Source organism: Accipiter gentilis, chromosome 3 (genome assembly GCF_929443795.1).
Source record: "Accipiter gentilis chromosome 3, bAccGen1.1, whole genome shotgun sequence".
NCBI lineage: Eukaryota > Metazoa > Chordata > Aves > Accipitriformes > Accipitridae > Astur > Astur gentilis.
Window position 1 is genome coordinate 4,209,199 of NC_064882.1, and position 27,371 is coordinate 4,236,569.

Below are 27,371 nucleotides of genomic sequence, written 5' to 3' on the forward strand. Positions count from 1 at the left end.
ACCAGTTTTGTTCACTTCTCATCAGTACCAAAAAACCCCCACTCTCTAGGAAGCACTTCTTACCATGAACTGTAAGACACACCTGTTCTTTTTAATATTTGACTTGTCACTGGGATTCCTAAGCCCACAGGGGAACAGTACATGTATATTGGGTCTCACAAAGAAGAACAGAAAAAAGTCCTAAATCTGTTGTGAGTCTAGCAATTGATTCTAGCAATTACAAAGGGAATGAAAGGAATTTGTTTTTAAAGGAAAAGCAGATCTTAATATTAAGTGTTTAAAAGCTCAAAATGCCTGATATTTCAAAATACCCACGGACAATCTCCATTTTAAAAAAAAAAAAACATTCAGTTCCCAGCAGTGGACTAAGAGCAGGCTTGAAAGAGGAGAACCGACACAAACTTTCCTTAAAGTTGAATGTAACTGAATAGTTGCTGCCAACAGGGTTCACAGACAATTTCATAAAGTTGGCAGGATAATTAAATCACAACCTGTCTTCCTGGGACAAATGCTGTTGAATACCTACTACACCATGAGTACAGTCCCCATTTTGATTGTCTCATTAGTGGGAATGGTATTCAGAAACATTACATACAGCTTCTGAACATCCAGCTCTTTCTATCTATAGCACTCAACTGAGTAGATATGTTGGTGGCACTTATGGATAGCTGCCTGAATGGGACACTTAAGTCTGTCTCATATAAACATCCGGCTGATTAGCTTATGAAAATCACGTTCTCTGCTACATACATTTTCAAAGCCATCTTTATCTACACATTTCATTTAAAAATTCTGAAGTACATACCATTTTTTTCATAGGCTTCTTAATTACACCAAATGCTTAACTTGAACCGTTTCAGGAAGACTTTTCAGTGATTATCAGAGTGAGAGCAATCACAACAAAAGATTAGTCTCTGTACATAAAACCCTCAAAAAATGAGGGCCTCAATTCATGTGTTCTATTACATGAAGAAATCAATTCTCTCCTTGTTCAATTTGACTTAGTAAACTGTGAGGAGTAAACTTAAATATGGTGTGAAAGTTCAAGAAAAAATATTTATCTGTAGTGCAAGCATGGTATTAATATTATTGATAGGGCATCTTGCTGTACTAGACAGACCTTAAGGATATTATACACTCAGAATTTAGTAGATTGACCCTAATGACTTGCACAGAAAAGTGAATTTCAGACTCTAAATCATGGAGATATTTTTGAAAAGCCCATCTAGTAAAATTGTCTCATTTTTTCCAATTTCATTGGCAAAAGCCAATATAAAACTCTTTTCTTTTAAAACAGATGATGTGATATTTCACTAAAGAAATCTGAATGCTGGAATTTTGCCTGCTGAGGTTAAAAGTACTGAAGAAGCTTTTACAGTAATATGCCCATGCCTGGCTGTCTTTGGTTTATTCAGCCAGGATGAAGAATGCTTGCTCAGAAGTGGCAGTAGGAAGGCCTCCTGAATCAAAAACCTGTTTTTTCACCCTTTGAATGGACAGAGCATGCACACCACTCATTTTCCACCCACCCCCACACTCCCAGAACAGTTTAACCATTTTACTTCTGGTGAACAGGGATCAATACACAATCCCACATCAGCACCAGTAACAGGGGTTATGGTTTTGGCTGAGGTCAGCAGTTATGAGACGACAATACCTCTTTCGTCCCTGCATCAATATTGGCTATTTCTTCTACCTCTCTGAAGCAGAGACATCCCTCAAGTTTATTTGCTCCAAAACATTTGTTAAATCAATTTATCAGATTTTAAAATATGTATGGCCAGCTTTTGTTGTGGCTGTCCCGAGTACTCTGGCTGAAGGAACACTAGGGCTGAGCTCAAAGCTGAAAAGCCCGCTGGGCAGGTCTGTGCCTTTGGCTTTGTGCAGAGGCTACGTAACCTCAGTAGGTCTGCAAAGCTCCCTAAGCTCTGCCAGCCTGTCTTCAGCCACCAGCACTGTCCTCAGCCAGCTTCTACTTCTGTTAAAATTTGGAGCCACTTTTAAACGTTTTTTTGTATCTTCTTTTCCTCCTCGAGAACTACAGAACAGAAATGAAAAAGGTGTGTGGAGGGGACTGCTCATAACTTCTAATTTTGCTTATTCTGTATGTTGGATTTTACATAAATGGCCTCTGCCATATTTGTCAAAACTTTTTGCAAATTTTATTAATTGCAACAATGATATAGTAAAGTCTGACAGGAGGAAAGCATTCCTCCTGCCCTTTGCTGTCCAGAGTATTTACAATCACCACAAACTTAAATTCACAGTTCTATGATATTGAGTAGCCCCAGTTGGCCAGGAATGGAGAGGAGTCAGCAGGTTCTTAAAACAGTTTACCTCTGGGCTGCAAACGGATAGTAAAGTTTAGTAACAGTTTCGTATCATTGAGTAGTCATTTGAGAAGCAGGTTTGGTGGACGAAAAGAGAAAAAGGAAGGGTAGGCAGAAAAACTCACCAATTTGACCCTCTGCCCGGGGGTGGCACTGATTTCCCATGTGCACTCCTTTCTGCTGGGATACTTGTCGGGCCAGTTGGGACTTGTGATGATGCCGTTGGGACTGTGGATCTTCTGTTCACACTCAGCTGTGCCAACAGTGATAGCATCAGTTAGTCTGGGGGTCTGCATTCAGAGGTAGCCAGAAAAGTACTCTTTTTTGTCAGGGGACCCGCTGAATGAAAAGGATCTTTAGGGGGACATCTAAGCACGCTCTTCAGTGTGCACGATTGTGTTCTTCCCCTTTGGCACACAATTCACGGCAATTAACCCAGCATGCTTGTTTATTGATTACTGTGAAACATACACTGTTGTTTACAATGGATGGCCTTTTTTTTGAAAAAACGTTATAAAGGAATATACCTAAGTATTAAAATTTAATCAAATAGTTTGCTATTCTCCCCATTCTACATACAAGTAAGTATGAAAATCCATATGAAAAATGTTGCTACTCCAACTACAAATCATATTTCTTGAACAATTTATTTTTCTCTCTTCTTGCTAATTTTCGTACTGCAGCCACAAAGCAATCATTTTGGTTTCTAAACCACAGTTTCTAGGGACATATATACAACTAGAGAACAGCTAAGACTAAACTGTGAGTATGTACCAAGAACAGCTTAGTCATTCACGTCATAACTGAATCACCAGAAATGCATCTCTGAATAGATACAAAGAACTAAAAATTAAAGGAGACAAGAAAAAAACTAGTTTCATTTTAATATTTAGGTTTTTAACAATCTCAAATTGCTTTATAAATATCAGAGAATTATTCAACAAGAATCTTTTAGAGCAGGCAAGTATCATTCCAACACCAGTGAAAATGTAAGTGATTCACAAAGGGCACATCCTTAGCCACAAATTAAATCCATGCTAGAATACAGCCTTGAGAAATTACAGTAGCTCACATGATACTGCACGCTTGAGGTTCATTTGCAGATAATCTAAATTCTACTGAAGCCCCAAAGCCTACTGTTTTCTTGAAGGTAGCCACACCTTGAGACAGCAAAGAAGAAAGACTTGACTGAGTTTAGATTGTCTGAATATGTCCCCTAAAATAGACCCAGAAAGGACAGCTACAGTTTCAACCTGACTGCGGGGAAACTGCTACTGATAGGAGCAAATGACAGCTTCACCAGGCTTCTCTCCAGAAACTCTACCCCTGTGTTTAATACAGCATTAGATAAATACTCTATCACAGCTTTAAATGTTCTACGCTTCACAGAACTATTAAAAGTAGCACTCCCTGCCAATGATCCCAAGTTTTCCAAACTGCACTCCTGCAGACCTCATACTCAGCCACACACATGCTGGGGATGGAAAGGATAGGAAAGGGGGGTGTGGGGGAGTGTTTAAGCCCAAATGTCTAAGCCCCCATTACCAAGATCTTTTTCTTTCCTTTCCTTTCTTTAGAAGGAGAGCTGCAGAGAGCTTTCTGCAAGACAGTTGTATAATCCACTATTCAAATACCTCACTACTTACCCTCCTTGCAGTCATGTTTGTTTTCGTGTAGCACAAATCCATTTCGGCACTGGCAAATGTAGCTTCCTACTGTGTTGATGCACTCATGCTGGCAGCCGCCGTTGTCCTTTGAACACTCATCCTTGTCTAAGAAATACACACCAAGGCCAGGTAAGCACAGCTAGCAGTATTCCTCGTTACCAAAAAGAAAAAGGTTTAGCACAGCGTTTGAGTCCAGAAGAAGATAAACTAAGGCACAGTCACTCTTCTCAGTATGGCAGTTTCGTTGTACCTTAGTTCTAGCCACCCATTGCTCAGCCTGCAACCTTGCGCCATGGCACAAATAGTTTGTCTCATCTTTCTAGGAAATGAGAGGTAGTTCCTAGCGGAGAGGAACACTACTAAAACAAACAAGCTAAATCAAAGGAGATAAGACAGTTGCCAGCATTTACTCTTTCAAGTGGTCCAGCTGGTAAAAATTTCACAAATATCTCATCCAAAGCTTTATTTCAGTAAACAACAGGAGTATAATTTATGGACAACACAAAGTCTTCCAGCTTTATGCAAATTCCACAATTTAATGGTGCTATGTTGAAAGGAACATGTAGGCCAAACAAGGTTCCAAGCTCTGCAGGTTAAACGTGAGAAAAAAAGGATTTAACATAAACTTTTTTAGTAAGTTAATTTTTTTTTTTCCCCAGCAGAGTGACAGTGTGCTTTACTTTTAATGAATCTGGACATTACAGAACATCACGAAAAGAAAAACATTTCATTGAAAAACACAAAAGAAATTGGCATTAGTTACTTCAAGGAGATCTACAATATAGCATGCAGTTCTGTTTATTAACATATAATCCTTCAAAAGAGCTTTTAGTGTGTTAGGAGTAACGCAGAGAGTAGGGGAGGAAATATGACCTGCATTAAACAGCTACAAATTCATTGCATGGACAAAAGCCAAACTAGATTAACAGGCTGTCATTCTAGCAAGAAGCCTCAGCTGCCACCCTTCTATGTCATTCAGCTGTTGTCATTTTAGGTGAAGGCTGGTCCATTTAAAAGGCAGACTGCTCCTGACATATACATAGACATACATATATATACCTATATATATATATATATGTGTGTGTAGACACATATATATAAATCCAGAGATATAACAATATATGCCTATATAAATAAATATATATAAACACACACACACATATTAAGAAACTGTATCTTACAAAATGTGTCGCTACAACATGCAAAAGAGAAGAGGAAAAAGAGCAACAAAACTGTGGTCATCCTAGAGGTCCGGTTGTTGCCGGGCTGGAATGCAGAGCATTCACTCCCTTCAGCCACATGTACCTTGGAAAGCAGCAGGGAGCATTACCTCCGAACAAGGTAACATGCGATGTTTCAGACCTTAGTAGGCACAGTAAGAATTTCTATAGATTACAAGCCACTACGGATAATTTCAGTCTCCTGTTGTTGTCTTACTCATCCATTTTTTCCCTGCCTTTACTGATGCTCATATTCAGTAACACAACAAAGGAAGTTTGCATTATAATTGCATACACGCCAGCTTTATCTGCCAAAACACATGCAACGCTTGACCCATTGACTTGCAGGTCTTTCTATAAAAATCAGCTTCTACTTATAGTACATGATAATAATGTACATTTATAGATAAATTCTGCAAGTCAAACCCAAGCATCCACTGCATTTTGTCCCGCAAATCTCAAATCTCTTTGCACTGAAAGTTTTTGGAAGCTTTCTGCACACGTCAACAGATTTGTAGATTAAGAAACAGTCAAAAACATAGGTAACTCCCAGAATCGTAGATCCAAAGGCTTATACTAGTTGTCATTTTGATGATGAAAGAAGCATAAAAGCTTCACAATACAGTGTTCATGCACCCTGCAATGCAAGTCCCAAACTGAGGTAGTAAATCTATTTAATTTCAAACAAAAATTATAAACTTTCATCTTTGCAAAAGCAAGCACTATCATAAATTAATTCCATGTTGCAAGTGAAGAATAGTAACAAGCAAATCAGAAATTAGATGTAACATGAACAAAACTCTTCAATATTTCCCCTCCTAAGCATTAGTTTGTAGTTTTCTACCAAAATAACAAAACAAATGGAAGGCAAGCTCAAAGTGCATTCAAGTTAGGCTTTTGAGTACTGAGTAGGTACACAAATTCTAAATAAAAGCCCTGTCCATTTTCATCTTCTACCAAACTGTGTGAAAATACTGAAAAGTATTTTAACATTAAATAAGCTTATATTCTGTAAAATAATCTCTTTAGAGACAAGTGCATAAGCAAACAGTCCTGTGTTGGACCTCCTCAGAGATATAACAATGGACAGAAGGTAGAAAGGAGAAGCTTTGCGACACATTTGAACTACAGTAATTACTTGTACATGGTTAATCAAGGATGCAACTGTTGAACGAGCCTTCCTCACACTTCGTAATTCGGAACAGACTTTCTGTCAAATTGATTGCCCAGTTTCAAAATTCATGAAAAAAAATTAGTCTGTATTAGTTATAGGAACAAATGTTTTGCCATATAAAAACAAAGCCATTTGTTATGCTGACAGATGGAAATGAGTCTCCCAGTTTTGAATGGATACTTTCTTTCTTTTCTCATTTCAGTACTCAGAACAGGGAAAGATCCATTCGCAACAAAATGTTAGACTGAATCATTCAGAGGACAAATGGTCGTACCTCTGAGACCCTCAGAGGCCACCAGTCTGTGAATAATACGTACTCGGCCTGAAGGGACCTGTATCAAGTCCTTGCAAGATGCAAAAACAAAAATTTTCTCTTTGCAGGCAGCTTTCTTGTCTGTGGAAAAAAATGTACCAGGATGGCACCAGAGATGAGTTTGTGCTCCAAAACAAATTTGCTCAAGGCTAGAAACATTCTAGCTTTCTCTTTTTAACTGCTCAATGAATCATCACCCAAGAAAAAAATGTCCCCGCAAACCTCATTTCTATATTACATCAAACACCATGTATGTTTTGAATGGTCATGCAAAGAATCATGTTTATTTAAAACACTGAAGTAACTCTAAAACCTATGATAACTTGAAGCAGTTTAGTGACATAGTATCACTGGGTATTAATCATACCACTACACAAGGACTTATTTAAAGAAATCCTTAGGCTATCTTCTCAGAAAAATCATGGAATTATTTTTTGTTAACATATATTATTGTTATCTTTTTTCCTGCCTAGAGTAAATTCATGAAGTTATTTTACACTCCTCCAGTCTTATGGGCCCAGCAGACTGCAATAAGTCACTGTCTTGTAACAAAAGCAGAAGAGAGAGAGAGGAGGACAGAAGAAAGAGAAAGGGAGAAAGAATAAACCCCTAATTACTGGAAGCTTTTAGTTTAGAAGCCAAATATACAATTCCAAAAAGTTTTAAGAAAATTTTTTAAAAAATTAATATATTATGACTCCCTAGTTTCTTCTCTTTATAAACTTGATTATAAATATACACGAGTGTCTCTAGAGATTAGTTAGATCCCTGCAATGGCTCCCAACTGAGCTTTCTTCAGAACTGTCCCATCAAATGTAAATTTTACAGAATGTTGAAAAAAAAGTTTTTCTCACTTTCCAGTAGCACCTGTCTGGCTGTTAACACCATTTTACAGCCAAAAATGTAATTACATGTTGTCTTATATCAACATAAATACCTTCCTAACGCAGGTCATCTGTTGCCCTATGTCACTGTTTGCTTTCACAGTTTATCACAGTGGGTTCCAACCACCCAAAAACTGCTTTCTGTCATCTGAGCTGGAGTTGGGCCATGCTTTCTCAACTGTAGCTGTGGCTGCAGCATTCACCACCAAAAGAAGGGGGGAAAAAAAAAAAAAAAAGAAAAAAAAAAAAAAGTTCTTTGGCTGTGCTTGAGGAACACATTACAGTTCCTCATCTTCAAACTAATCTGACTTACCCACCTGTCTCTTTTGCTGAGCATAGCATATGCCCTTTACTGGTGAATAGACTGCAAGATGCAGTGTTTTACTCATTACTGATTTTTTTTCATTATGTACGTCTTTGTAACTAAATGCTTACACATTCTATTGTGATTTAATTAATAAAAGTGTTAAATGCCTTCCAGCAAGTATCTAAGTACCTTAGATGCTAGCATTAAGTATTTCTCCACAGATATCATTCTGAAAGTATTATATTGTGAACATAAGTATATAAATAGGAAAATAAAACCAACAAAAAACAACCAAACGAAAAACCCACTACATCAGCTGAACAGTGATCAGTGATCAGCTATCAACTCCCATAAGTCAAAATACTTGAAGTCTCAAGTTCGTTCTTCATTGACAGACCAATAGCGTATTATGTCCATATTAAAGAATTCAGGGGTAAGACAGTAACAGTGTTTTCTGACAGCCATAAGAGTTTTGTCTGATGAATTATATTCAGGGATGACAACCTCTTTTTAGATACTTTAAGTTCAGAAGTTTGATTTGTCTCAAGCATTACAAAGTTTCTGTTTTGATCAGGAAATACTGTCAAAAGGGGAAAGCCAGATAACATAGAAGAATAGAATCTGCTAGAAATGGTAACAGCTGAAAGAGAATTCAGAAAGAATAAAAATAAAATACAAATTATCCAAACTTGTATGAAATGAGAGAAGAGATTATGGCAGAAATGTGTTATGAAGTATTCACTAAATTTATATACTTACACAGTTAAAGATTATTTGCAAACTATCTTTCTTTGAAGGGGATTAGATATATTTTATATCCAGGACACATAATACATTTCTATTCATTAAAAAAAACACATTAGCTCAGATTTATCCCTGGCTAATGAGCTTATTCTGGTGATCAATAGAGTAATTTAAAACTTATCTTCTTTAAATTACCAGGAAAAAGCTGTTTTTACCTGGGAGGGGACACATTTCATTCAGAAGTGAAAAACACACGGGAAAAAATGATTCCAAATGATTAAAACCTCCTGCTGATACAACCTCCGTAACTCCATGAATTATAGCCCAGTCTTTCCCCAACATACAGCATTGGCCTGATTTCTTCCTAGACCCCACTCAGAATGTTAACAGCTTATTTAAACAATCACGTAAATAAATAAATAAATAAATCTGTGAAAATTGACTATCACTTTAAAGAAAACCAAAATTTAACTGACTGTAAATGTATAAATGTTCAGCACATCCACAAAACAGAACTTCTGACTTCCAGAGCTTACAAATTGCAGAACTATCATTGCCAATCTTACCTGACATAGCTTTATAGATCCTGAAAATATGTAACAAACTTAATTTGCAGAGCATTCTTAGAACTGGAACATGTCAATACTTACTCTTGAAAAAAGTCAAAATATGTGACAATTCCTGCAGGCACGACTAGGCCAACATGAAACGACTAGTTGTGTAAGTGTTTCTTGGAGGAAGCTCTGTTATGTGCATATAGGTATTCACTACAAATACTGAGTAAACTTTGAAAGCTTCTTGCTAATGTAAAATATAAATTTAAAAGTAAAACATGTTACTAGACGTAAAGATGAATGTGAAAGACTATGACCACAGAAATGGGATTACTAGAAAAAACAATATGTTTTGGAGGATGTAAAATGTTTGTTAATTTCCCTGAACGAGATGAAACACTTTTTTTTCACCTTTCATAATTGCTTAAGAAAAACATCAAAGAGGTCTTAATGAGAAAACATTGAAAGTCTAAACCGTTTGTCTTGACAATTTCCAAACCACATCACTTATACAATATACCGATTCTTGTTACTTGGTCATAGTTAAGTTATCAGTTATTAAAGCTAGCCAATGAAATACCATTTCATTTCCACTTTGATAGAATATTTTAGCAAATGAATGCTAATAACAGTGTCTGGTAATGCATTTTGCTACATGCTAAACATAATCATGATTCTCCAGAGTCAGATTTTTAACTGCTGTCAAAACACTTGGGGCAGAATTCAAATTCCAAAAGCTTCTGGATGACTTCCAGCTTGGGGAGGTGTGTGGAAGGGCCTGTTTTGTTGTTTTGTTTTAGATGAGATAAAATACCTATGCATATGTGTGTGTGTAAACACACAAGAAAAACACTAAGCAAAATTCCACTACTAACACCAGGTGGTATCCTGCCACAGCCAGATTATTATAGTCTAGTCTCAATGGTTAATTGCAGAGACCACTCTTGTGCAAATATTTCCTCACATCTTCAGCTTCACTCATGTCTATCTTTATTCAACAACACATGTTCCCAGATGATATAAACTTCCATCGCTCTGATCTGCCTCAGTGCAATTACGCTCATAACTAACTAATATTTTTGCAAAAGCAAGTTCTTAAACTCTGTTCTTCTGCAAAACATTAAGTGCAAAATTTGGCAAGAAAGTACCCATAATGTTAAACAAATGTTGTAGCACAAAGTGGTAATATCATAACTAATGCAATATATTAAGAAACCTGAGTGAAAAAAATACAAGCGTACACAGTACGTAATTCATATCACAGTACAACTGGCATTTGAAAAAATAGCAGCAAAACTTGGGGTAAAAGAAATCTAATTGAACTTTAGGAACACTTAGTAAATTTGCTTTTTCCTCAATATCTCTAAGTTTATATGCCTCTGCTGTTATTTAATATATATGTATGTGCATTCCATATATTTTCTACAGACATCAGAATTCAGAACAGTATTTTAAGACAGGAGAGTGGTTTATGTTTGTATAAATAAAACAAATTCAAAGCTACCAGGAAAACTATAACAGAAAAGGCCGCTCACTTTCATACCAAAAATATAGTATTCACTCCACCTAGTCAGCGGATGCTCAGAGGCACTCACAGGTACCCAAGAGTAATTTTCTATACCTGAGAAGAAGTGTGCCTTGAAGCCTTTTTTTGACACAGTGTTGTCAGATCTGAACTCAATTCGCATGTTGTTGTACTGAGAGGTGATAACTTCAGGCACTTCTGTACCGCAGAATTTACCATGTAGTTTAGAATCAGAAGAAAGGCCACTACGAATCTCCACATAATCATATTTGCAAACCTGAGAAAAGAAAGAAATTTTTTTTGGGGGGCCAGCCAAAAGAAAAGCATGAAGTTGTTTACAAATACAAGAACGCTGATTGGTATATGCTGCTTAAAAATAGATTAATGATTTTTTTTTTGTTCACTTTTGTCTGATTCTGAAAACATTTGTAAATGCTTGCAAACTTTCACTGATTTTGTGTAAGAATATTTTAAGGTCATTGAGGCATAGCTATACTATGCATTACATTCAAAACTGTATTTTGATAGATACTAATCTGTGTTTAGTATCTAAATTTCAAGATGCTTAGTAGTGTTTCTATTTAATCTAAAAAGTAAAAATTCCAGTGACATTAGACTAAACTCTAGAAATATTCACTCCCAAAAATTATACCTTTGTGCTATAAACCACATACCCAGAACCTACAAACCTTCTACTGCTTGCATTTCATAGATTTTTAAAAATTATTGATTTTCACTTAGAAACTTACAAGATAAGTTTTTACCATAATGTATTTAAGACATATTCATTTATTTACAAATATATAAATCTGCACTACTTAAACCATACAGTTTTCTTTAACAGTAGCATAGCTATAATTTGGAAGGCTGATGCATTCATTTTCATTAAATAGTTAAAAATAAAGTAAAATAATGTAATAAAAAAAGCCTTATGCAAGGCCTACTACTCATGATAATACTTTCAATGCATAATCCCTTGGCCAACCTAAAGCTTTCCACCCAAAAACTTCTAAGCTTCTTAGGCTCAACTATCAATCATTTAATCAAAAATGTCCCAGTTGTCTGCAATTAATAGCTTAAGAGAAAACAGTGGCCAGAAGGATTCATACAGAGCTTAGATTGTCCATTAAATCCAACTTGTATTTGATAAATCATAATTTCTAGTCAAAAAAGAAATGTCAGGGGAGCTGCAGTAGAACTACAGAAAAGGATGTTTTGGCCTTGTTGCTCCCTCTCCCTATGAAATATTAAACTATTGTCAACATTTCCAGTTGTTTTTAATATAATACATACTAGATGTAGATCAAATCTTCATTGTTAATGGAACAATTTTCATATGTTGCAGAGTTCTAAGGGACTAATTCAGCTGAAACTACTTTTATACAATATAAAGAACACAAAGATTCATAAAACTTGAGTTACTGCCACATGCTGATTTATATTAATTGTAAGATAAATTCATATTCAAATATAGCTCACAACATTAATAACTTCCAGCAATTTCAGCAATATATTGGTGAGTTTTGATGGTTTCACGTCTTTAGATTAGAAATGAAATTTAATTTCAGATAGGTCTATCTTTCTTCATACTAGACTATATTTTAAAAAAATGATACAAGTTAAATGCAAAATTAAAATTGTAAAATGTAATTGTAAAATATTAAAATTGTTATATTTGAAAAGACATATTAAACTTGGTCCTAAATGGAGCTCCTACAACAACAACAAAAAAATTTAGAACATTTACTAAATGTATACATTTTATGTCTGCACTCAGACAAAATATTAGAATGTTCCAGATATTATGTTTCTTCTGATTTTCACAGGTACCATTCTTAGAACTACTATTTAATAGTATAAAGCTGAGATTTAGTAGCACAGGAGAGGATCAAGCCAAAGTTCTAAATGTTGAAAAACTTTATGTACGTATTTTTCATATCTGCTTAAGTTATGTGTCTTGTATGACCTTAGAAAACTGTTTTAACTTCATTACACCCCAGATGTCTTCCTTGCAAATCTGGCTTAAGTACAAGAAAGTGCAGGAAAAATGTTTTATGATTTGTTCAAGTGGTAATTAAATTTAAATCTTTGGGATTTGTAAGTTTTTATTACGGTTTTTTTGCAGTTCTTGATAATAATAATGATAACAGGACATGAGTGTAACATATAAATCATTAAAAGCTGGAATTTCATGGACTTTAGAACCCACCCCAAATTATTTAAAAAAAAAAAAAAAAAAAAAAATCTCACAATGCTTCCTCTGCAAATAATTTTGAAATATTTTGGAGAAACCATGTCTGACTTGTTTCTTAGTTATAAATTAAACTCCAGCCTTTGGCACTTCAGATCTCATACCCAAAACATGGCCCATCCTCCTATCAAATATGTTGCTACAAATTCATTTAGTCAGAAATAATGTCCTGGGATTTGGGTTCTTAATGCCGCATGAAGAATATCCAGATAAACTTGATGGCTACAGCACATTATGACTGGAGCGTGGCAACTCAATGATATGTCAGAGAAGTGCCCAGGAAGCAGAACAGAGGCTGAAAAGTTGATGTTGAAACCCATATTTTACTGATTTGCACCCAAAACCCACTGCAAGCCCCACCACTTTGTTTAAAGCTATAGGGAGCAGCCCTTACCACATGGAGAGCTCTGCCCTGCCCCCCTCCCCAACCTGGGGACAAGATCCCCCATGCCTCCAAGGGCTGCCCAGCTCAAACGCTGCTGCTGTTCTATTGTGCCTTATTTCTGGTACTGCTTCTTTGAAAATATTCCCCCCCCATGAGATACTTGTAAATGATTTAAATGCTTCCTCACTCCATCACTAACCCCAGCTTATGTGTATTCTTTGTAGTCATTGCCTGTAAAGATGATTTGGTTTCTCCAGATTTTCTTCTCTTGAATTCTTTCCAATATGCCTCAGCCATTTGCTCTTTGTTTTACTTTGTTGATAAAAAAAAGTCAGCTGAGACTCAACAGAGAACATTTCTTTTAAATTTCTGGTAATGCATATACATTTAGATGATATGTAAAAGAGAGCTATTCTCTCCATGTTTGTTTTGAAAGAATCCAGAAACGGTCCCAAAATGAAAACAAGAATATCTATGGTTATTGTCAGCATATGAAAGGTCAGCAAGGCTTTTATAAGACAATATCTGTTTTTGAGCGCTCATGAAACTGTTTAGCGTGTAACAGGCTGTGCAGCTCTGTTCACGGTTACTTACTTCATTCCCTTCTAACTCAAAAAACTCAAACTTCATTGAGATTCGGTATTGCGTTGGGGCAACCACCTGCCACACACAGTTTTTGTTTGGAGGATACTCTTTGGGCCACCCTGGTGTGGTTATAGTCCCATTTAGCTTTGTCAGGAGTCCTCCGCAAGCAGCTGTAAAATTAAAAGGGAGAGCATCGTTTCTTGACTGAAACTGTGTTTTACTATAAACAGAAGCACGCTGAGAAGATTCAGTCCTTTCATTACTTATACTGCTGTAATGCCCAGGCAGACTAATCAGAACCTTGTTTTATCATGCTTGGTGCAAACAAAGAGAAAGAGACAGCCCCTATCTTGAACAGCTTGCAGGTTTGCGGACAGAGATAAGTTTCAGGACTACACAAGGCGTTATCATATTCATTCTTTTCCCTTCCCTCCAGAGACTCTGGTTATTCTCTCGCAGCCTTTCCCATGCAAGTCTTCTGACCTCACCACCCTCCCCAGGACCTTGACCACCTCTCTTCTGACAGACGGACTACTTAAGATGCACCTCGCATTCCCCCAGCTTCTCTCCTTAATTATTGATCCAGAATCAGCCCTACCTGTCTCAGCTCATATAGCTGTATATGCTTCCCATAACCTACTAGATAGGGTCACTTCTTTGGAATAGCAGTCACGTACTCTTCAGTCACAATTTTGCTGAAGTATGGATGTTCAAGTAACAGAGAAAAAACCCCTATTATTTCCAAACACATGCTGAATAGTCACCTCCATACAACAGAACAGTACTCTACTGTGTTTGTGGATGCAGTTCAGATAGCAAAGGATAAACACATTAATCTTTTCCACCTGTGGAAATTTATTTATTTATTTATTTATTTTAAAAAAAGAAAGTAATGGGATTTGCAGTGGTTCTCGATCACACTTTGCAGCACTGATACCATTACAGCACTGTGACAGCACTGGAAATCATCCACAAATCTGTTTCTAAAGAGCTGGTGGAGGAAAGCTCCACCTTCTTCCAACTGTTCTGGGCTAACGCTGAATGCTTTAAAAAATGGCTATTCCTGTCTAGCCGATGGTCTCACACGCTACATCTCCTTCATCTAACACACCTGGGAGAACTCTCCAGTTTCTGTGTTAGGGCTCATTTGGCCAACTCAGACACATACCAGTCTTCCTCCTGGCACCAGGCTTTCCGTGCTGAAGAGTTTTTGGTATACATGTAAAGGATCTGACTGGGGTCGGGGGACTAACACCCTGGGTCACACCCCGGTGTGTAAAAAAACCAACAGGCACAGGTTTAGAGACTGCACTCAGATGACACAAGCTGTACCCCCAAATGATCTAGTCTGGGTCAGGACAACTACTGCTAGTTTTCAATTTCTGCTTTTCAATGTCATTCCATTGTTCCTTGAGGCAATAGTAGGAAATATGGAAATACTGGGGGGGGAAACAACTTAAAGCTTTCTAATATGCTGCCAGCGAGGGAGATTTGAATTGGATGACTATGAAGCAATTTTCTGTGCATGTCAACACTGCAGTGAAGCATTGGGCAGAGTTTCTGAGTTAGAGGCTTTTGCTTTGGCATCATGTGTGAATTAATACAGCTAGATCACCCCTCAAATTCCCAAACTATAACTAGGATGTAATGCTCACTGTGACTACACAGAGATTTTAATTCAGCAGTCCCAAGCAGTATCTACATACAGTGAGTGCTACATCATGTGGAACAAATGCATATATCCTTTTAGGGATAGCCCAGGGTTTTTGCTCCACGCTGCGCCGCACTACTTTGAGTGACTGCTCCTTTTACCAGAGTTGCTTTTCTGTTTGGGTGCTGGGGAGGTATTCCTTCTTTATTTTTCAGAGGCAGCGGGAAGAGTTTTCTGAAAGACTAGTAATCTTCCCTAACATTCTGACTCAGGTCAGCAGGCAGACTAAACCATATTCCCTACATAAATTTGCGCTTATGATTAAAGGCCGAGAGATCAAACCTCTGTCTTCATGGCCCCCCTTACATTAACCTCACTTTCCGCATACTGCCTAGTACACAGACATCTAAATAAATTGGTTTTCCAATGTGCTCACTATTAAAGTTGGGGGCAGGGAGGGGTACAACAACTGAAAAACCAACCAGCTTGATGAGAGCCACAATCTAACATGCCTGCAGCCTAGGACTATCACCACCTCACACAAACACACACACACACCCCAAACAAACAAACAAAACCCACCCCATAGAACCAAAAGCAAAAGAACAAAAAGTGCAAAGAAACTAAGCAGAATGACCCCAAAGTGTGACAAATAATGAATTAAAGCCAGGAAACTGGAAAGAAGAGAGACCAGTGAATGACTTCATAAGAAAACCGTGACTCTGAGCACTCCAATTTTCAAACTCCATTCACTACTCAAACAAACAGATGAACTGAGATAAGAATAATTTGTGCTATCCCTGAATTTATTGGTGTTTATGAATAAAAACCCAAACAATAATTGGTGCATAATGACGAAAAGCTTTTGCTTCTTTCCTTTGATATGAAATATGTATAGAATGCAAAAGCTTATCTCAGTCCATTCCTATGTTTACAAAAGGCTTCCACTTATCAGGTTTTCATTTCTCCAAATGATTATTTGAACACGCTTTTCTCACCGTGGAAAGTAGAATTTGTTTCCAGCAAGAAAAGTCCACAATCGGACTGGGAGTGGGGAGGATTTCTCTGAGCTTTGAGCTAGAATAAAGGACCCTGCTCTTCAAACCTGCCAGCTTCCCAGGCACACCCCAGCCAGAGGTGTTCAGAGTTAAATACTGCAATTCTGAGATAGTGGCACATTGCGCTGCTGGTAATTGTCTCCCTATGCATGGTGGGAGACTTGACTTTAATGAGTATGAATAACGTAAGAAGTGGTTTGGGAAGGTATGAAGTCCTGCTTTGCATCATTCCCGATCGACTAACAGCAAAACCTGTAAAGCTAAATTAGTGACAGACATCGGATGAACATGACTGCTGTGGACAGACATTACTCTGGCACCACTACTTAAAAGGGAGCACTGGTTTTCTAGGTTGGGTGCCACAGATCTCGCACTGCTAGGACAGAGCATATGAAAGGTGTAGCATTTCATCCAAGCGATGGCACTCTGTGAGCTTTAAGAGCCCAAAACATAGCAACGCACTGTACCTTCACAACTCTTTTTGTCAGGACCAAGTTCATAGCCAGGATCACAGGCGCACTGGTAACTGCCCAGAGTATTTACACAGCGCTGCTCACAGCCACCATTGTCAGGTTTGGCACATTCATCTTCCTCTGCCAAGACAGGGAAGAATGCAAAAATGTGTTAAATAATTACCTTCCTCAGCTGTAATTGCTGGATCGATATTAACCCAGAAATCTGTACGCATGCTATTATAAGGTACACTACATAATACACTGTGGTTGCTGACTAGAGGATTTTCAAATGCTAAAGAGACCTGCAATGGAGAAAATAAAAACTTGTCCTTTGTGGGGTTTGGGTGGGTTTTTTTTTACAACAATACCTACTGACAGCTGCAGACCTAATTTATAAGCACTTTGTGGGCAGCATACAATAATTCAGGCAGCCATAATCTAAAGGTTGTATAAAGTATTGAAAGAAAGATTGAAAATCCACAGCAGGGTCACTTGAAGGGCACTTTATCTCCCACAGAATCAATTTGTGCATTATCCCGAATTCATACTCAAAAACAGATTAACAGAATCCCCAAATCCCAGGTTTTCATTCTACTGATATTAAAGGGAACAAGATGCATCAGGGATGGGGGAGGGAAAGGAATAATGTGTTATCTCTACCAGCTCTGAAGTATACCCACGAGATTCATTGTTAAAATATTCATCAGACATTGAAAATTTGTTTCCTTACAGGAGGACATGTAATTTCTTAGGAATAAACCAGCTCCCACTCTCATGTCTACAGCCTTCAAGGTTATGATTGTCTACAGTGAAAACTAACAGCTAGAGTAAGAAAAGCCCCAGCTTCTGGCTTTTCAAAAGAGCAAAAAGGTTCTCCTGGTGGCCTGACCTGTATTTTGGGTGTCACCATGGCCACACCACTGCTAGTGGCTTTCACTGTGCCTTGGGCAGCACAGGGTAGGAATTCCACACTCCCCATGCACCAAATGCTGCAGGCGTAGCTGCAGTTGTATCACACACACACACACACACACACACACACACACACGCACACACCCTAAAACTGGAGGAAGACTGTGAGGCCATTGGTCACTATGATTTCTCAGCTGGTTTGGTGTTTTTTCCTTGCTCAGAGAAAGTAATAAAATTGATAAAGCAGCTTAATGCAACAAACGGGTTAGAAAAACCACAACATTTAGACAAAAGAAAAACACCTTAACAGAAAAGACCCGTTTGTGATTATAATATTTAACTTAATATTTGTTAACACAATGTCAAAAAAGCCATTTTTTTTTACAAGATTAGATATGTTTCGAAGCTGATTATTTGAACCTGAAGAGAGTAGGAAGTTGCACTTAATATGTTCCTTCATTCTTTGGACATACTTTACAAGGAGATTCAAAGACCTCTACTGTTTTGTTTTGATAAACTTGTATGCCAAGGTAAAAAATATGCTGGAGACAGTACAGAAGTGATATTAGTAAAAATAGGTTGAGAAATATTTTTACTATTCTGACATAATTTTTCTAGTACAAAAAAAGTGATAAGCAGTTCACAGCTCCCAAAATATGCTTTAACATTTACCTTTAAAAAAGTTAGCCGCAAACCCTGCTTTGTTAACAGTTCCATCAGAGACAAACTTCATCCACAGGGTATTAGAGGTAGATCTAATGTCTTCTGGCTTGTCATAGCCACAAAAGTGACCAATTAAAGGACTGTTCTCATTTGTTCCATCTCGAATTTCCAAGTAGTCATATGCACAGTTATCATGTCTTTCAATCTGTAAAAAATTATTTTTAAAGTGACCTATTTGAACTTCACCATAAATATCAAATATCAATCACATAATAAACAGAATAGAAATTTTTCAAAGTTAAGTTGAGAGTTCTCTGTTTAGGGTTCAAACATCAGGAAGATGGACAAGCATCACTGGACTGGTTTTAACTATACTTGTTTTCTACAAGAAAAAATTGTTAAGATGTTACACGGGACACAACAGTCTAACTGGAAAAAAGTAACTAAAAAGACACGCTCACCTCTAAGCTTCCTAATGTTCTGTCAAATTCCTCCTCTGAGCTCAAGTATAGTCCTCTTTTCTCATGTACACTTAAGTATACAAGATTAATGGTTCAACAACTAAACAGGTCAGAAATATTAGTTGGTTTTGAAATATTAAAAAGCTCAATTTTGATTAACATGAATAAGATTTTTTAGACACTATCAACCTGTGCTATTTCAGGTGGTGATCAATTTATTATCTTCTTCCTATATCCTCAGCACAGTGCAAAATTTTATCTTTGTCACTACCCACTGATGTTGCAGGGTAACTGTAAAAAATTACAGTGCGTTAAGAGTTTGAGGCATCTGTGGAATTAGATCCAAACACACTTCTAAAATTATCAGCTCTTAAGTAGCCAATAGAACAGATGATAAAAAAAAACATCATTATTTTTCTGCAGCTGACGTGCCTGGCTTCTGTTGCACAATTCCTAATTTCAGCTGTCTTCTTTTGACTTCCTGGATCAATGAGTGAATAGTTGCCGTACTGATGGAGAAACCTACTGAAACTAAAACAACTGAAAATGTCCCTCTCATTTAAATGTCCTGCTGGATGATATCCAAACATAGACTAATATGTGAGAGGACATGCGTGCATTTCTACTTGGGTAGCAAGCCTTGTGCTCTTTACATAATAGTATTTGCAGAATCAGAGTGGGAACTGCACGAAAGAAGAAAGTAGTAGCAGCCCAAATATGATCCTATCCTGAGCCTAGATAATTTATGATGCCTGTCTTTATTGAGAGAGTATCTTTCCTAACAGAATTAAAAGCCCTCTTATCTGGGTCATTTTACTGCAGGACTACTTCACATTACTCAAGCAATATAGCGTCTTAGTTACAAAAGAATTAACTAAATCCAAGCATTCAAAAATAATTCCACTAAGAAAGCTATTGTTCAACTAAGTGGTTGAATCGTGAGGTAGGTTGGGGGGGGGGGGGGGGGGGGGGGGCCACAGTCAGGGTGAAGGGGTTGGAGAAGCCTCAAGTTTAATTCAGCACATGCAAATTCTCTTAAAATGACAAGTCAAAGCCAAACCAAACCTAGAAAAATCCACATCTTATCTCCAGAAAGAGTTTTTTCTTGCCCGTAAGCTGCACAGTTAATACAAGTGGCTGCTGGCGCTCTGCTCTAATTGTGCCTTATGACCAACAGTAAGCTCAGTAACTACCACAGACTAAGGAGCTTTCACTTAGCACATTAGGATTTCTGCTTCTTTTATGTAAGAGGAAAAATTGGGGGAAGGGACTGTTTGATTTTATTTCATTTTAATGGCATCAAAATATGGCACACACAAAATTTGTCTGTCTTCTTTCCAACTTTCCAATTCTTCAAGCATTTACATACGTAATTTTCTCCCACTCACTTCTCTGGCACAAACCGTATTGCCATTTACTGTAATTTCTTAGCTGTTTGCTCAGGAATTGCTTTGGGCCAAAGTTTGGGAAATGAGCGAGAAAAGCCATGAAGATCTGGGATGCAACCACCTATTGTTGACTTCAATGGCAAGTGTATGTTTGCAACTAATGTGGTCAGACCATGTGTCTACCTGAGAGCTGATAAATTTTTGACACTGTATTAATGATTCCAAATTTTCATTAATCTAAATAATAAAGTTTAAACACAAGAAATCACATTCCAATCTGAAACCAAGTCTGCCTTGTTATCTCAGTAAAAATCATATTGCACTTCGATGTAGAAAAAAGTGACGTGGTCCAAAGCCTACTAATATCAATGAAGAAATTATGTATTTTCCCCACACGTCTGTGGTCATTTTACTACTCAGAACTTTTAATTAACATCTGTTTTTTCCACGTTTCCATGTTCTATGGGGCAATATGGAAATTATGATTTTTCACAGGCCACGTGCAGCTCTGAGTTACATGTACCAAATTCCCTATGAGGTGAACTGTTAGTTTCTTTTCTGAGAATCACTCTATTTTTGGCAGAAGACAACAGCTAAAAATACATTTTGTATTGCAGTAAGTTGTTAAACTTCCTAAGACTATAAAGACCAAACAACTTACATAGTGCTATTGATTTGCAATAAAAAAGTTCGAAAGGTGGTCATTCTACCATATTGATTTATTTTTAGTGTACTACTACTGCGAGTGATGCCATTATTATTATCAATATTATTATATTAAGTGATTAAATTGCTACACCTATATATAAACTAACAGATAAATATAGTGGTTTTTGAGAAATGGTAACCGGTGTTAAGGAGCTTGGTAACCAATGAAAAAGAACTAGTATAAAATGTGCTTTGCTTATCTGTACCTCAGGTTTTAAGATGTCGTGGTACGGTGATCTGGGAACACTGCCATACGAAGATCTATTACACTTGCAGTAGTTCTTATTCTTCCTACTACAAGTGTAGAAAATCTCCTCAAGTTAATGAAAGGACTTCCAGTGAGTTTAGTTGTAACTGGGCTGATCCTGCAAACCTTATTTACTGCAGCATTAAAATTTCACATGATTGATATTACATGTGGATGAGGAGAAATATGCAAAATGTTAGCAAATGTAAAAAGGCATAAATAAATAGGTTTTACAGAAAAATGTATTGCTTGTAGGAGAATGAAAGATACTATCAGCTCCTGAAGGCCTTGGAGCAAACACAGGATTTGAGTGGCATTAAAGAACTACATTGAGAAAATGCCAGAAAAATTCCTAAGACAGGTACATAAGGACAGGAAAACACTAAGAAATCTCATGGTGAAATGGAAAGCCAGAGACATTCTCAACATCCATTCTCAAAAGAAAACTCCTTGTATGTTGTTTCAGTTTTGAAAAAAACAATTACTGTAGACAAAAACACGTTTGGTTAAAAATTCCAGACTACTTTTGTTTTGTAGCACTCCCCCAACAGAAATAATATATATATTAAAAAAAAAAAAAAAAAAAAAAAAAAAAAAAGGAAGAGAAGAGAAGAGGATTTGAAGAGCATATCTGGGAGGCATGATATTTCAGGGGAAAGCTCCCAATTACTTCTTGTCATTGTTAATTTATTTGTTGATGGAGTCAAATTCCAGTACAGGTAAACATATCTGACTCAGGTCACAGACTTCAGTCATAAAAGGTGGGATATATGCCTAGTGGAATCAGAAGATCAGATAAATTTTATTCCCTGACTTACATAAAATTAATTTAAATGAACACTATCTTTACAAAGATTAAGAGAGCCACTCAAATGAGGAAGCTTGATATGGCTCAGCTGTACAAACTCTCTGGATTGTCTTAGCTGGTGAGACCGTGTGCCAACAGAAGTTCTTTAAAAAAAAATAACTAAAAGGACTGATAATTTTCAAAGAACACTATAATAAAGGTGGTTATAACAATGAAGCAAAAAGATGGAGTTACCAGTCCAAACATCCCTGCTGCCATCTAGATACTGGAAAGTGTGGCTGCCCATCATCAGGCAGCCAAATAAGAAAGGGTGATCCCACACTCAGTGGAAAACGCACTGCCCACAGCAGGCAAAACAAGATGACTCATTGATACAGTTTGAAATTCTCAGCTTCCCTAGTGCTTTCATTTCAAAGTGAAGGTTATTTATACAGTTATTTTTTCTAGCATTACATATGGATAATGAGAATTCCTCTTACTTAACTGTACCTTTCAAACGACAGAGAAGTAATTTTCTCACAAACACGCTGCAATAACTCTTTGGCCTGACATTTACTTTTTTTGATCTCAGCTGGCACGAAGAACTATGATTCTTAAACAACTTCTTGTTTTACTGGGCAGTGCACCAAGGATTCAGTCCAGAGAGGGACTTCGTACCAAAAAACAGAACACCTACGTTCAGGCGCTTGGACCTGAAATGGAAATCAGACCCAGTGGTGAATGTCTAGGCAAGGCACTTGAGAGCGGTTTCCAAAGCAACTCTCACTCTCAGTGGGGAGCCCTGTGGACGAGCCAGTAAGAAACGCTGCGAAGACAGATATAACAGAAGTTTTGTGCCTTTCTGGGGCACCTCATTTGGTGCTCAAGGGCATCTTGCCACTCTGGAATCACAGCTCAGACTCTCCCTGGAAAAGTATGTACCTTTCAAGTCCCTACTGTTGGACCTTTTTTTTTTTTTTTTCTTTCAAAACACATCTCACAGAGGCACTAATTTGAGACTAGCACTCAGCTATGCTTCTGCTCAATTTCCTCTTTCTTCTTATGAGGTGTCAGTCCACGTGTTTCACCTCTAGAGAGTGCCATAATACTAAATAGTCTGCGAGAAAAAAAATGGACATTTCTTCTTACAGCCTTAACCACTAGCCTACTAAATTGTGCTCTCATTTGCTACTCCTTTGCTTCTAATTGTTTTCTATATGGTGGGGCATGAACATGTCATCTTAACACTTGCAAATAGTACATAATTTGGTGATTAGAAAAAGGTCCTGGAAGATAAGAAGAGGTGGACGTTTGATTCTCCCAGAGGTGATATTGAACTGGGGTCAATTCAAGCAATAATGTACCGTGCGTCTAAACCAACGCTGAGCATCTGCATGGAGATCAAACACTCTGGCAACTCTCTTAGGCAGAGGCATAGTGCCATTTCTCTAGGGATCACACTAAAAAATACCAAGCACCAATGGCAGACTAGAAAAGCTCCATATCTAGTCAGTAAATTATATAAAGTTACTGAAAACATTGTTCATTTTCAACAGTGCTTAAAAAGAGAGACTGACATACTCCGTTAAGTAGTCTTGAGCCAGGCCATGCAGAGTCTGAATAGTATTTGGAAAACTCTTTGGGCAGGGAGAGCTGATCTTGTCTGCACTAGACCCAACATTAATTCAGGATATGAACAATTGAAAATGGAGTAGAATCTGTGAAATTATTAAAACTCTGTTGTTTATATTCGTAATTGCTGATAAAGTCCCAAGCCCTTGTTATCTCATACTCAGACCTTTCATCAGTCATAGCAAAAATGTGCCATACCCATGAAGTCTGTCAGTAAGACTAAAATTACAGGTTAAAAGTTATATCTGTATTTAGTATACCTGTGTTTATACTTATGTGCACCATAAAGCCAAAAAGTTTAGATTTTAAAAAAGTGTTCATGTCATTACTGCTGAAGCAAATTCAAATAAAATAAGTGAACTCAAACTATGTTACTAAATTTATCTACAAGCTTCAAGCCAGTGTATCAGTATGCATAAAAAGACATATGAAATATTATTTCTTTGTTACACAATAGTTTACTGCTGTTTAGCAAATTTATACACAAAGTGATGTACACTAAAGACATGCAAGTATGACTCACCATGGCTTTTTTCTTCCCTCTCTAAATATAGGTTTCCTTCTCTAAATAAAGGTTTGTAAACTGAATTTAAGTAGGCTTTTTTTTTTTTTTTTTTTTTCCTTTCTTCTCAAAACAGAAGCCAAAACCCACAGTGGTTTCTTTCCAGATAGACATTCCTTTTTAACAATAAGATTTAGCAAAGATAAAAAATCCCAATTATTTAACAGAATATTAAAGCAGCCTTGCTGAACTGGATTATGTATTTGCTAAACCTGTGACTATTGTTGGTACATTAAATGTTCTACTTCAAATAGCATAAAAAGACATGAAAAACCTTTAATCTTCTTGGAAATATTTGCAGAAAGGAAGGTTTCGTGGAGAGTAGAATTGGATTCTGGAGCTTACTTTTCATAGAGAATTCTTAAATTCATGCACAGGTTTAATGAGGATTCCCTTAAATGTCACTGTCACTTATCCACTAGATGCTTTTCTGAGATCAGTTAAAAGGCTTTACCTCAAATGCTTGAAAGGTTAATCCTACATTGTAGTTTTCTGACACTGTTATTTTCCACACACATTCCTTCATTGGTCTGTAGTCATCAGGATAATTGGGAGACTGGATCTGGCCTTCATTTTTGTGGATTTCACCTCCACAGATAGCTGATAAAAGCATAAAATTCTTATTGTCAGTAATGACATTTTCTATTCCCCATGCCCGAACTGACATTTTATGCTTCCCTTTTTAAAACTAATGATAAGATTATTCTGGAGAAGACTACCAAGTCTACCAAGGCCAAATTATTGAAAACACAATCCATTTAAACCACTACACATATTTCAGTTAGAGAATATAATTCAGCATTTCTAGCAGCTCTAAACAAGTCTACAATGTTCAGGAAGACTTTGGAATCATGGATAATCTGAATTTAGACATTTTACAGAATATATTTAAAAAGTCAAAATAATCAAATTTTACTTTTTTTCACCTCTGAAATATATTTAATAAACATTCTTCATTAATATTTACTAACCTTTAGAAAGAGACAAATGAGAGAGAAAAATCTCATATTTTATGATGACCTATGCATTTTAATCTACTGTTTATCACTTCAAGCTTACGCTGAATTTAAAGAAACAGCTAATATAAATATAAAAAAATATTTTCATGAAAAGTAAATGCACTTTTCAAAGGTCCGTACTGGTAATCATGTAAAGATCTGTGAATATCAACTATATCATACAGTTTACTACCATAGATTCAATATTTAAGAAAAGAGGCTCTATTTTAAACAGGTGAATGTTGACTTGCTAATATACTCAGTGTGTGGGAGTGTCTCTATTAAGTAATCCCAGAGCATATGGAAAACTTTAGTCAGATTTTTCTGAAGAATAAACAGAAAGTACTCAAAAAAAAAAAAAAAAAAAAATCTTTCCACACACTAAGCACAAGAACACACACATTTGGTTAATTAAACGACTGGTAAAAAATTCTTATGAATATATCAGTGGTATCCCTGGAAAAGAGGTCATCTGAAATCTGATCACGGGAAGAGTTTCAAAATGTCCTGTCTAGTCAGTTAACACCTACTGTCTCTTTTAGTAGTAAAATACCGATTTCATATCAGGTTATTTCTGACTTTTTTTTTTCTTTTTTTTTTTTAAATAGCAGAAGGTATCCAGTTAATATTTTTCCTCCATAATCAAGACATTTTTAATGCTATAAGAGGCTTACCTTCATAAATTGCTGCAAAACCTTTCCCAACCCAGTTGCTGCTGCTGCGGAACTCAATCCACATCCTGCTGTCAGAGGATGCGAGGACTTCTGGCAGTTTGTCACCACAAAACCTGCCTAAAAACATGCAACCAGTAACTGCATTTTCTGCCGCCTCTGAAGCCAAACGCTGCAAACATTTATACAAGTGTTTAACATTATAAACAGGAGTAGCATAACCAACTCAGTGGAACTATTCACATGCTTATGGTTAAGCACATGTGTTTCTGCAGATCAGGACCTAATACACAAAGATTTTATTCTAAAGCTTTCAGTACTTCTTTTCATGGCAGTCAGGCTCGCAAGTCTAAGTATAAAACCTTAGGGGAATCAATTAAAAAAATTATTGTTATAGATCGTTTCTATACATACAAACCCAGGCATTTTGGAAGGGGAAAGTGAGTACTAATCTTGAGAGAGGAACATAATCTAGGCCACAGTAATAATACTGCTCGTTGTATCTAAGGACCAGAGAGATTTAAAAGCTAACATCCAAATGACCCTGGACTATATTATCCTCTTGAATTCAGCCTACATAGGTGAAATTTCCGTTTGTCTAGGTGATAGAGGAGGGAACAGGAGAAAAGGATAATTACTGGGTGGTCTTAATTGTTTCCTCTTTCTGTTCTTTGTCAGGCCAAGAAAATAGGCACTACTGTTAAAAAGCTGTCCTCTGTATTTGCTTCCTTTCCTTTCTGTTTTGGTGGTTTTAAATTATGGACATTAGGACACTAACAACTAGTTTTAGTCTTCATTCTAAAAAAGAACAAAACTGACCCAAGAAGTTGGAGGTGTTAATGTTTCCTATGCTCTGAAATCCCCAGTTTCAATCAGAGAAGATCATCACGGCGTGGGAAATCTCCCCACCAACCCTCTGTGATTCAAGAAAAGGATGGCTGCAGCTTTCTGAGTATTAGTTGCAACTCTAAGACTTAGTTCATTATTGCTTTGCATGTCTTTTGTCTGCAAGGGCAGGGAAGGACATGCAAAGAAGCAATAGAAGTAATCTTCTATTCATAATTTTAAAAGTACAGAACGGAGCTCATAAGCACCACTTTACAGTGGGTGCTCTCAACCACAGTGCATGTGCTCATCATGTGCTCTGTGGATTTCCCATCACATGCTCTACAGATTTGTCTGTATACTATTTCCCCATTTCTGTGAACAAAACTATGGCAACTTCATATTTCAATATAC

At 36.9% G+C, this 27,371-nt stretch overlaps 1 protein-coding gene across 3 annotated transcripts in view; it reads right to left on the bottom strand.

The window, feature by feature from the left end:
• TLL1 (tolloid like 1) overlaps positions 1–27,371 on the bottom strand; it is a 141,252-nt gene that overhangs the window by 11,516 nt on the left and 102,365 nt on the right. For all 3 annotated transcript variants that reach the window (XM_049833546.1, XM_049833556.1, XM_049833565.1), the window contains 8 exons: positions 26,136–26,252; positions 24,918–25,063; positions 18,688–18,883; positions 17,116–17,241; positions 13,949–14,109; positions 10,815–10,995; positions 3,977–4,102; positions 2,456–2,583 (listed from right to left, as the gene is read on the bottom strand). In XM_049833546.1, coding sequence (XP_049689503.1) covers positions 2,456–2,583; positions 3,977–4,102; positions 10,815–10,995; positions 13,949–14,109; positions 17,116–17,241; positions 18,688–18,883; positions 24,918–25,063; positions 26,136–26,252 — 1,181 coding nt within the window. The remainder of the gene's footprint in view (positions 1–2,455; positions 2,584–3,976; positions 4,103–10,814; positions 10,996–13,948; positions 14,110–17,115; positions 17,242–18,687; positions 18,884–24,917; positions 25,064–26,135; positions 26,253–27,371) is intronic.